The sequence below is a fragment of the Miniopterus natalensis genome, chromosome 14 (genome assembly GCF_054644295.1).
Source record: "Miniopterus natalensis isolate mMinNat1 chromosome 14, mMinNat1.hap1, whole genome shotgun sequence".
In the NCBI taxonomy this organism is placed as follows: Eukaryota; Metazoa; Chordata; class Mammalia; order Chiroptera; family Miniopteridae; genus Miniopterus; species Miniopterus natalensis.
In genome coordinates, this window is record NC_142094.1 from 32,270,089 (window position 1) to 32,283,381 (window position 13,293).

The following is a 13,293-nucleotide window of genomic DNA, read 5'->3' on the forward strand; positions in this document are numbered from 1 at the left end:
GTGCTGAAATATCTTCACTTCTCAATTTTCTGTATAACTGTATGTAAGCAGTTATCTCTTCTAACAATATGTGGTGACTGCTACAATAATTTATTGCAGTGATTATTGGTATTATTTTTTAAAATATACACCGATTTTGAGGACAGGAGACCAAAAAGTTGATGAAACCATTTCCTCATTTATGTTTTTTAAGCCCCTCTAACTTTAAAGTTTTTCTTCTTTCTGTAATGATACTAGTTCAAAAGATATTCCATATATATATATATATATACACACACACACACACACACACACACACACACATACATATAGTATGAAAGGATCCCATAACATAGAATTTCTTAACTTTTTTTTTTTAATTATTTTCTAGGCTGAACAGGACAATGGTCATCCTCTCCCTGCCTTTGCCAGTCTGCACATTGAAATTCTGGATGAAAACAATCAGAGCCCATACTTCACGATGCCCAGTTATCAAGGCTATATCCTGGAATCTGCCCCCGTGGGATCAACTATTTCTGAGAGTGTAAATTTGACCACCCCTCTAAGGATTGTGGTTCTAGACAAGGATATTGAAGATGTAAGTTAAATACAAATTTTGCTCATTTTGTTAACTCGCCTCTTGTTATACTTATGGCAAGAGGAAATATTACAAAAACATGGTTGTGTGAGCTCTAGAATAGAGAAAAAGTATAAATGAATCTTTTTGTTGTAATTTAATTCTATATCAAAGATCATATTTAAAAGACATGTTTGAATTCAGCAGCCGACTTTTCTCAGTTTACAGGTATTCAGTAGAAGGAAGAAAATGAATGTTTCTTTTGTAGTTTGCTAAATTATCAGGGGACTCTTATTTATTTATTAATATGGGTTACAAACAGTTTATATGATAGCTAATACAGAAAAATAATGGCATTACACAATGAGCATGCAAATCATGCTGGCTGCCCTGGAGGGGGTTTGGGGGACTTTTCCGATGGCATGTTATTAAAAGAAAACCATTTGGGGCCAGCTGACTCGCCTACACTTCTGTCCTTGGCTGTGTTGATGATAATTCTCCACTCCTCTCACGTCTGCTGTGTTTCTGGTACTGACACCAGCCACACGAGTGGGAAATGGTCCTGCCTGGGTAGGTCCTAGTATTTTATCTCTTTAGCCAGAGCAATTGCTTTGAATAGTGGACAGAAAATCTATACCCTGCCAGTCAGAGTCCTCCCAAGAAATGAAAGGGGGAAAAATGGAGCTGGAAGTCAGTATCATGCATTAAGGACTGAAAATTAACCGAAGCCATTGTAGCCAAGTTTGCTGACATCATGGATTGGGTTTCTGGCTCTTTTAGGTTTTGATTTCCCCAAAGCTACACGAATCCTAAAGATTTTCCTTTGCTTCTGTGACCACTACAGCATTTTCCAGCGTACCTTTTTTCAAACATACTGCACGTTTGATTTCTGTCACCTCTAGAAAAAAATTGTTAAAATTGTGTAAAGAAAAGCAAGGTGTGGGTGAGGTGGGGCTGGAGGAACTCCTGGGCCTGTAACCTTTGGAAAGCACCACCTAGAATCCTACTCCTGGAGATGTAATGCCAGTTAACCCCTTAAATTCTCTGAGCTATTTCTGAGCGGTGGGACAGCATGCTGTGGTCCTTAGGAGTATGTACTTTGGAGTTAGTCAGCCCTGGGTCTGATTCCTGGTTGTACCCTGTAATAGCTGAGTAATACCGTGAGGCTCATAATCACCAAGTGCCCCCATTTTACTCACTCACCTGCGATCCAAAAGGTATATGGTCGGAATCACTGCTTCCTTGGCCTGTCCCTTCATTTTGGGGCAGGTGGAAAAGGGCTTGGAGAGAAAATTTTTCTTAGATGATGCCATGTATAGGGACAGTGGCATGATTAATATGTTGTGTAAAAATGTCAAGTAATTAAATAATGTATATCTGGCCACTTGTTTATTATTTAAGCCTAACCTTTTTCTAAAATTATCTGTAGTGAATGATTGTCATTAGGAGCTCTGAAAGTGAGCAAATATATCTAATCCCCAAGTGACAAAGATTTCTAAAATATCATATGTAGCTTCTATATATCTCTAATTTAAATAAGCTCACAGAATGAGGGTATCTAACATATGCATCAAAATTTCTAATGGTATCGAATTAATTGTTTCACAATATGGCTTATCGCTTGGTCGGGCAACTAATTCTTCGAAAGCTCTTCGTACTGAGTTAAAGCCAGCCTTCCTGTAACTTGTCCGTTATTACCTCTATCTCCCACTTGCCAGCACCCAGAACAAATCTACAAAATGGTCATTAATATGTTTGAAGATGGGTTTATGCCCTTCTGAATCATCTCTTTTTCCAGGTCAAATGGTATCTAATTTTTAAAATAAAATATGGTCATTACAAGGTTATTTAAAGATCTAAATTAACAAAATAAAACTTCAAGGCTGTTTTCATTCATCAGCAAGAATTTACCATATAGTAAAAAAATTCTGGTTTTGTGTCAGAATTAGTGAAATTAAGTCAGAACAGGGATAAAGTGTTTAAGCATATAGACAGAGACGTTCACCTCATGCAGGTGTCAGCAACAGGTAGAGCAGGTAATGCACAAAATTTTAAGAATCATGTCTGAGATCACCAGGATTCCAGTGGCAGAAACACTGAAAGTTCATTATTTAATTTTGGTTATAAAAAAAACAACAGGGAATACTAATCCACAAAGGTGACACTTGTAGAAAGACAATGATTCATCTATAATTTTATATCAATTCACATCCTTGTATATGTAGTGTTATCATTTCAAAATAAAGGTATCTTTGAAATTTAATACAATACAGTCTTAAAGATATAATGTAGTATATGTTTTATAAATATGATTATGCTTTCATGTATGCTATGATATGTCAGAATACTAAGGAATAAAATATTTCTTGGGAAAAGTTGTTAGTGTATACGTACAAAAAAAGGTGCTTTTTTACTTATTTTGGCTTGTTTTTTGTTTGTTTAACTAGTGTACGCCCGTATGGCATATCTATGTTTGTGGTCATTTATATTTACGTTTTTTATTTCATGTTTGATTTGCACACAGGTTCCACCTGGTGGAGTTCCTGTAGGTACTAGGTGTTGGTTTTGCGTTTGTTCTTTTGTTAATTGCTGTGGTTCAATTTCCTGTTCTTTTTCTGTTCTCTTAAAACAAATAGGCAGTCACTCATTATCACTTATAAAAACATCTGTAACTACTTTAAATACATATGTATTTAAGTATAAACCGTGTATATTTACATTATATTTTTGGTTATGCTAGTATGACTTTGTGTATAATTCAAATTGCATGCGACTTAAAGAGTACCTAATTATTAAATGTTCTTTTAGTCCATGACAAACATTGATAATTCATCACTGCATTCCTTCTGAAAGATTCAAAAGTTGGGATCAAACTCTTTTGAACAAATTACTATCAACTGATTCAAACTGGCAGATGAGGTTAAATGTTTTGTTATTTTGTATTATGCTCCATAACTGATGTGTGTACATAAGTATGCATATGCATATATGTGCATATATATACATTTCTGTTTTGTATATGCATATATATGAGGATGCATATAATCTTGTGTGTGCAATATATTTTGATTCCTATTGGAAAATGAAAATTGATTTCAAATGCAATAGACTTTCCATATTTAAATGTACTTCTACTGTATATGATGGAATTTTCAATTTTTACATTCACATCTTTGTTTACCTTTGAACTGTAGGTGTGTTTACTGTTGCATTTGTATTTTTTGTGCCGTGAGTATATATGAGTTTATTTTATCTTCCAGAAAATAATGCACAAATCAATGAAGCGATAGATCATACTTTTAGTACATACTGGATGTACGCTTTAGAGTAAAATAGTCTTACTTCATGTCAGGCGGGAAAAGGACATTTGTTAATCAGCCTTCTGTGCACATATTGATTTAGAAAACCAATATTTATTTTAAATAAATTTATAGACACAAGACTACATAAAATTTACTATCCTTGTCAGAATATTAAGCCAGACCATTATCTGTCCATTTACACTTATAATATACCATACCTGAAACTATATTATCTTTACAAATAAATCTAAAATATTACATTTGTGAGATAATTGGCTGAACATTTCCCAATCTGCCTTCTTACATTTTTGTACTTAAAGAAATGCAGATATTCACCAAAAGCATCTATGTATGCGATATATAGATATAAAAAGGTTACCCTTTTAAATATTCATAAACTTCAAAAGCTATATTGTAATCTGGGATTAACTATACAGAACAGATTAGAATATACTAAATATGTCATGTACAATACTAGCTTTATGTGTTATACTATCTTCTTTACGTAAAACAAATAAGCTGCAGTTCTGGGAAATGCTATTTTAGTCTCTAGCTAGTTATTATAAAAGGATTCAAGAAATGGAGACAGATTATCAAAAGTCTTTAATGTTTCTGGTTATCAATTATGAGAAAGTCTATTTATGGAATCCTGCTGTTTATTTCATCTTCAAATGGGAAGCATTTGACAGACAAAATCTGTGCCTTTCATAAATCGGTCAAATGAATGGTCTTATTTTCACACAACCATATTAGGCTACAGTCGTGTATATATACACTGGTTCACAACTCAACACTCACTGCAGTATTGTCTCTTATAATACCTGGCATTAAAAAATGCTTAAAATATGGGGTGAGTATGGGAATGAATACATCTAACAAATTTACTAACATATAGTTGATGGAAGAAAATTAATTGAGAGAGGATTAGTCATAAAGAGAGTAGAGAATGACTGAAGGAACTGAGTAAGGGAAAATAAGTGAACGTTTGCTAAGCAAATCACATAGCAAAACTTGCTCAGCTTGGGTTGCTGCTACTAGTGTATAGTTATGAGGAACAGAAGCTGTCCTTGCCCTGTCCATTGCATGATTGTTGTTGCTACTTGCAGAGAACGGGGAAAAAAACCTATGAACTTGAAAACCTTGTGATTACATAAAATCAAGAATAAACACTAAAGAGTGGCACTCAGACTTATTTGGATTTTATTCATTGAAACTGCCTGTTAACTAACAGTTTTGATTATTTAAAAATAATTTAATTTTATATGATTGACTAAAGTATAACAAAATAAGACAAATCCTCAAAATGTGATTCAAAATATGTTTACTTATAAATATTTTATAATTTCATTTCTGAATAAATAATTTAAATTTATTAACTAACAGATTTCATTAATCAAAATACCCCACTTTCTAGCCATGCTCAGCAATTTGGGTCATGACAGTGAAATAAAAACAATGAAGTGCCTGTTTAAAAGAATCAGTGTACATCTTCTTGACTTTTTATGTATCTTAGCATCTTTGATTATTTTATAACTAGACCAAAGGAAATTTTCTGTAGTATTAACATTTTTTTATTCTAGAATAAATGTAACAAGCACAGTGACTTTATATAAAAATCAGGAACATAGAAGCTACCATGATATATCTAAGTAACAGTTCATAATGGGATATTATGAATATACTATTTGTGTCAGGTTCAAATAAAACCTTTCATTTCAAAGTTATTTGAAATAAGCACATAGTGAAATTGAAGATATATAAAATATATTGTGGATTAAATTATGCCCATTTTTTAATGGAGCAGTGTGCAATTCAGTGTCTCACCTTTACATAGAATTTTTTTAAATATGAGTTTTATTTTTCCCCCTCAAATTGGCATGTGTTTAACAATTTCAAGCCCTCTACTCTGCCCTCAGCCTTGATACCAGATTTAGGAAAGTAATCTATGATATTACATTTCACGTTATACTATGCATAATATTTTAAAAGTCTCCATAATCTATAAAAACACACTACCTTCTGTATCATCCCTTTTTGCTATTTTTATAGCCCTCTTGATAAGTCCATTCTCACAACATTCCCCTTTATCCGCCCCACCTGCCTTCCTACCCTGCTGTGCAGACACCAAGTCAGGCCTCCCTCCTTTCCGTCTCTGTGCTTTCTCTGTGCTGCAGAGCTCAGAGCCTTATTTATCACTCAGGGATGGCAATCGGATTGTGAAGGCTTCCCAATTCTTAGTTAATTATCTACCTCTGGAACTTCCTTTTTATGTAGCTATTTTTTTTTCCTAGACTCTTTATCAGATACAGGCGGTATATTCATATATTTTTCAATTCAATCATCTGAAATATTTTAATTGAAATATGAAAGAACAAACATATTTATAGCTAATAAATTATGCATAACTAATTCTATTTTTATTTTACATTAAATATGGGAATGTGATAGTAATATGCATATGTGCAGATTACTACAGCTAACCCTCTCTGCTCTAATTTCCCTTTTTCTTTTTTTTGCATTTATTTCTTATCTTTTGTGCCCTGTAAAATTCTGGAAAATATTGATATTTAATAAACAACAAGAATATATTTAATAGGACTGTTTTCTACTCTATCCTTCTTACAAGTTTTTCTTTTATTTACATTAATTTTACTAATACTACTTTTTTTCCCACAAAATTACTCATTGTCTTTTGGAAAGTGTAGCTTAATTATGACTAAATATTAGTGAAATCTTTTTTTTTCTTTAGAAATCCTCAATACAGTTATGCTTATTTTGTAATAAACTTGAAAAATTACTTTTCAGGTAATGAATTGATAGCTGGCTGAATTATTCAACATTATAAATAATGGCCACTTTTCTTCCCTAAGACGAAAGACCCGGAGCTTCAGCTTTTCCTGAATGACTACGCCTCGGTGTTCACCATCACACCAACCGGCATCACTCGCTACCTCACCCTGCTGCAGCCGGTGGACAGAGAAGAGCAGCAGACTTACATCTTCTCGGTAAAGGGGCCTCTGTGTGCATATGAACATAACAGAAAGAGACGTCTGTTTAAAGCTGAAAGGTTTAAAATATTTGAGAGAAAAAATATAACATTTTCAAGTAATATCATGGAGAATATCAATAGTAAAAAATACTTCAAATAGATATCTCTTCTTCCTGTTTATACATTTGTTTAGCTGTGTGACCGACCATTCTTTACAAAAAAAGGTAATTTTCAAGATGAAAACAAAAATGCGGGAATTTCATTTACCATACCCTCACGATTTTAGTATAAACTAAAATCCACAATGTAAAGAATTACTTCCTAAACTTTATTTTATTATTATTATTATTATTATTATTATTTGCTATTGCATTTTTAATTTTGTCATAGGGTTAGGCCAGTGGTTCTCAACTGAAGATGATTTTTGCGTCTCTTCCCCCCCCCCCCCCAAATCTCCTCCCTTCCTCCCTGAAATATTTTTAGCAATGTCTGGGGACATTCTGATTGTCACTGTTGTGAAGGGGTGCTATTGGCATCTGGTGGGCAAACAACAAGGATGCTGCTTAGCATCTGACAATGATCTTATAAGACACAGGACAGCATCCCCGCCCCCCAACAAAGAATTATCTGGCTCAAAATATCAGTACTGCTGAGATGGAGAAATCTTAGGTTAGGCTAATCAAGAAAAAAAGGAAAGATGATCAGACCTGTGAATCCAAATTTCTAAACTAGATTTTATTAAGATGTAAGACAAAAATGATCTAATAGAAAAGTACTGGTTTTAGGACTTATATAGATCTTTCTGGAAGCCAGAGCTTCCAGAAAACTCAAACTGACTGTCAAAACTTGGATAGAGTGGATTTCAAACGTCATTCAAAATAAAGAGCGTAGATTTGCAGCACTAATTTTTTTTTTGTCAGACCTTCTTAAAGTGTTAATAATGTAATTAAGATATTACTATTAACTAATGCCAATGAGTCATTTAAAAAATGTCATTTTATGAAGAGATATTACATATCAAAGGCATCTACTTTCTTGACTGATATAAGCATTTAGGCTGTAAAAGCAAGTATTGAACTGTATACAAAATAGATAAAAGTGGAGAATAGTTTCCTATTAATTTTTTTAAAATTAAATATTAGTTAACTCCTAAGAATCAGCAAGGTTATTGACCCACTTCAAGTCTCAGGAACATTTTACATATCGGCTTATTTAAAAGGTACTTGGCTTTGAATACATTGAAAATAAAACAGAATCTTCTTAGCACATTAAAACATTTCAATTATATATACTATTATAGTTTCATTGACAAGACATATTAGCACCCTTTTAAAAGTGTAAATTACATGCAGAAAACTTAAAATGTAAGTCAATTCTGAACTGCTTATGTTTGCATGACTTCTCTATTAAAGGTATTTTTCTATCTCTAAAGATTACAGCCTTTGATGGTGTGCAAGAAAGCGAGCCAGTTGTTGTCAATATTCGGGTGATGGACGCAAATGATAACACTCCAACCTTCCCTGAAATATCCTATAATGTCTACGTTTATACAGACATGAGCCCTGGGGATAGTGTCATACAGGTAACTACCCGTATAATTTGAGGATATACTCTAAGCATTATGTTCATGGGCATCACTTAATGCATTAGTTAGAAATTGCTTAAGAAATAAAAATGAAATTCAGACTTATTGTTTGGCATAATGGAGCTTAAAAAGCTTTAAAAATATACTTACTTTTAACATAACAGTATATCGGTATGCATTGAAAGTAGAATGAACTAGGTATCAGACGCAAGCCTAGGCATTTACCTGTTTATACTTGATTTTTAAAAATTTAGTATACTGAATATAGTTAACTATTTAAAGTAATGAATATATTTAACATACTGAAGTTTCAAATATTAAACATGTAGTTTAACACTCCAAATTATATACAATTATTTTAGAAGTGGTTAAATTTCCTTTGGTGATAAATACAAAAGATTGAGTCAATAAATTGGCAGAAAATACTATCAGCATTGGTTCCTTGGAACATAAAATGGAATTATGTATTACAGCAGGAGTGATTAAGATTACATAGCAAATGGTATTTTTGAAAACAAAAAATCTGGCAAAATCTTTATCTTTGAATTGCTTATTTTTTATTTTTTTAAATATTTTTATGTGGGTTTTTTGTTGTTGTTGTTTGGTGGGGTTTTTTTAGACAGAGAGAGAAAGAGAGAAACATCAATATGAGAGCAAAAAATCCAGGCCTTGGCTGACTAGCTCAGTTGGTTAGAGTGTCATCCTGATGCGCCAAGGTTGCCAGTTCGATCTCCAATCGGGGCACATACAAGAATAAACCAATGAATGCACAAATAAGTGGAACAGTAAAAATTGATGTTCCTCTCTTTCTCTCCCTCTCTCTCAGTCTCCCCCCCCACTCAAATCAGTAAATAAAAATTAAAAAAATAATAACAAAATAAAAATTTCAGTTGTTAAGCCCTGTAAAGACCACTGATAGATTTTCCTCTAAATCTGATATTAGACAACTTTAAGTTACTTTCAGGCCAGGAAAGCCCATGGTTCAATAGACCTTTCAGAGTATTTGAATGGCTCAAAATTATTATTAAATTTTATTTATAATATTTAGTACATAATATATATCACATGTATAATACATAATAGCATATAGTAAAATAGCATATCATAATTTAAATTTCTATATATTTTAGGACTAGATAAAAGATTCAGAGTATTTAAAAAGCAGTCCAAATGCCTCAACAATACACCTTAGTCTTCATGTTATAGTTCTCATTTTCCTCTCCAGCTTCATCTTTGGCCCTCTATTCCCAAATGTATGCATCAGTCCTACTGAACTGTGTCACTCCTTGAATGTGCCCTGCTCTTTCTCGTTTTCTCAAATTATCTCCTCTGTCTGGGTCTCTTTTCCCTTCCATTTATGGCTTGATTGCCTTCTCTTATCATTTAGATTCTTTTTCTTCTAAGGAGGCATTTCTTAGTAATTTTCTGTAGCTAGTTCCTAGTAATTCTTACTTAACAGTTAATGTTCTTGCAACTCACCAATCAGAAAATAGTGGTTTGTAGCCAAGACACTGGTACAGTGGTGTACCCTCATCAGTGTGAGATATTTGGAAAGAAATACTTATCAATAGGCCTCATGAATTCTGTACACAATTTTTTGTTAATCAAGAACACTTTTCTTATCCCAGATTTTACAAGGCTAACTACTTTCATCATACAAGACTCAATTCAAAATATCACTTCCCCAGAGACAACTTCCTTAGCAGCTTAGTGTCTCTAGCCTCCTAGCACACACGCATACACACACACAGACTCCACTCACATCTATTCTCTATAGTGCATCATATCTCATCATGTCATAGCATTACGACCACCTGAATTATCTTTTTTCCCCCCACCCGAACTAAAAACTTCAAGATAGCAACACCTGTCTTGTTTGCCAGCACATGAATAAATATTTACTATATAGCTAATGTAGTAAATATTTATTCAAAGGATGATTTATTACAGAATTTGCATGATATAATTTTTAATATTAATTAGAAATAATCTGGTGCTGTACATATTTTATTACATTAACATATGTTTTCTTGAGTGATATGGAAAGGGATGACATTATATCCCAGGTACCAGAAATTTACCTTGAAAGTGCATCTTATGTGTGAATATCCTCTGCTCTGTGTGTGTAAATCAATACATTTGATTTATATCTTGGTTTTGGCATTTTGTTATATTGATAAATTTGATAAAATCACCTCTTTATCCATTTTCCTTGAAAGCAGATATGTAATTTATTGATTTCGGTATTCATAGCATCTGTATCCATAGTGCCTGGCATATAATAGAGGCTTAATATAGTAGATGCTTAGTAAGTGTTTATTTGAAGATAAAAGAAAGGAAGGCTTGCAAACAAGTAGAAATAAATGAATGGGAAGCTGTCAGTGTACTGGTCTTTACGGTAGTTCCCACTTATCTGTGGTTTAGCTTTCCACAGGCTCAGTTACCTGGGGTTAACCATGGTCAGGGAATAATAAATAGGAAATTCTAAAAATAAACAATGTATAAGTTTCAAATTGTGCTCCATTCTGAGTATCCTGATAAGATCTCATGCCATCCCACCCTGTCTACCCAAAACGTAAATCATCTTTTTGTTCAGCATAGTTATACTATGTAGACTACCCACCTGTTCATCACTTAGTAGCCACCTGGATTACCAGACCAATAATCATGGTATCAGTGCTTATGTTCAACCCTTATTTTACTTACTAATGGCCACAACACACAAGAGTGATTTGGTGAAGGGATTAAGCAAACAAACAAACCAAAAATTCACAGACACAGACAAACAGTGCCGTGATTATCAGAGGGAGAAGGGGATGGGGCAGGGAGGGAAGGTAAAGAGGAAAATGCTGACAACAGAGGCTTGACTTGAGTGGTGAGCACACAATAAAATATACAGATGATATATTACAGAATTTTCCACTTGAAACCTCTCTACCTATAGGATTTTATTAACCAATGTTACCCCAACCAATTCAATAAAAAAGAATAATTTGAATATGCCAATAAGAGGCCATAAGGTGCTTCTTTTCTAGAAAAGGTGGAAGTTCTCAACTTAATAAGGAAAGAAAAAATAAATATTGCATGCCGAGATTGCTGGGCCTGGGTAAGAATGAATCTTCTATCCGTGAAATTCTGAAGAAGGCCAAAGAAATTCTTGCTAGTTTTGCTATCACACCTCACACTTCAAAAGTTATGGACACAGTGTGGAATGAGTGCTCAGTGAGGGTGAGCAAAAAAGCATAACATCCGGGGTGGAAGGCACAAAAAGAAAACATGTTTCGATTAATGGCAACATGCTGTGCTAGAAAGCATGGAGCCTGTACTGGGACTTCAGCAAGAGATGACACGTTTCCTGCAAGTAAGTGATGGTTACACAGATTCAGGAGTAGCTTGGGACTGACAAATATAAAAATCACTGGAGAAGCTGTGTCTGAAGATGAAGAAGCTGCTGCCACGTTTCCAGCAGACTTGAAGAAGTTGATTATGGTTTCATACTCTCCAAGGTTTCAGGCAGCCACTGGCGTTCTTGTAACATATCCCTGGCAGATAAGAAGGGAGACTGTATTTCTAGTCATTGATTGACGCAGAGAACTACATTTATCTTCACTGAGGCGCTCTCTCACAGGAAGCAAAATTACAGTTTACACCGATAAAGGAATGACAATTATTGTCATGTTCTTAATCTAATTAGATCTGATTCTCATCTCTATAATAACATAATTGGAGATAAAAGTAAGTTTATCCAGATAAACAGCCAGCAAGGAACTGGGTACTATAACTAAGAAAACAATAGCAATTATGGGATAGAACTATATCTTAAAGAAAAAAAAAAAAGGTTTGCTTTAGTGGATCAAAAGCTTATTTCTGGCATTTGCAGGCTATAACAGTTAATTTCCCTTTTGTATCTCTTGCCTTAAAAGATTCTTATTTTATATATTTCCCTGAACTATGCAGATTGTGAAAATAGATTGCTGTTTGTGTCAATATGCTTCTAATTTTAAAAATTTAAATGTCAAGAAGTGAATCTTTATAATTAGTGTTTTTAATGTTATTTCTGATATGTTGTAGAAGAGTGGTCTGGCTACAAAACATTCTATAAGGGCCTTGAAATAATAGAGTATAGATTTCTCATAGAAAGAGAAAACATAAAACAAACTAAAATGATGCAGAACTGTGATCCGCAAATATCTTTTAAAAAGGTCACAAACTAGATTCTCATGCTCCACCTATCCCCCAACCCTTCATTGACTCTGCCTTTCCCCGTTAACCCAACAGAAGATCAATTAGTTTACTTTTTGGTCAGGAATCTGATATCAAAAAAGTAAAATATTAGAAACAAAGGTGACAATAAAAACTGTCCTCCCAAGAGAGTCTTGGATAACAGATTTTAAGCATTATAATCAGACCATTTAAAAATCTATTATTTTCAATGTAGCCATGAGGCTCTCTTGGCCTGATAAAAGCAAGTAATTATTTGATCCACTAGCTGCTTATTATGAGGTAGCTCTCAGTGTCTACAGGAAGTGGATAGGAAGTAACTAGGTGTTTGTTAAACATTCTCAGTTATAAATTGGTCTTGTAACTTTATCTATATGTCTTATACTTGGTTATTGTAAAGAGAAACAGTTATTCTGGTGTATATGGCTCATGAACCACACTCAGAGGAGCACAGCCATAAAACAGCATTGGCATCTTTCATAACTGGAAATGAAGTGTAATCCCGTTGTTAGACTATCTTGTGTTTAGAAGAAAATTACTACTATGCATGGGAATGATTTTCCCCGTAGTTTTTGCAGCATATGTTATGCTGCATGAAGTTCTATTTTGTAGGCCATCAGTGAGATCTTACAGGTTGACA

The 13,293-nt window shown here is 33.7% G+C and overlaps 1 protein-coding gene across 1 annotated transcript in view; it reads left to right on the forward strand.

Moving 5' to 3' along the window:
* PCDH15 (protocadherin related 15) overlaps window positions 1–13,293 on the forward strand; it is a 900,353-nt gene that overhangs the window by 683,802 nt on the left and 203,258 nt on the right. Inside the window, exons 15-18 of the mRNA XM_087824418.1 lie at window positions 371–577; window positions 3,081–3,101; window positions 6,729–6,863; window positions 8,280–8,429. Coding sequence (XP_087680544.1) covers window positions 371–577; window positions 3,081–3,101; window positions 6,729–6,863; window positions 8,280–8,429 — 513 coding nt within the window. The remainder of the gene's footprint in view (window positions 1–370; window positions 578–3,080; window positions 3,102–6,728; window positions 6,864–8,279; window positions 8,430–13,293) is intronic.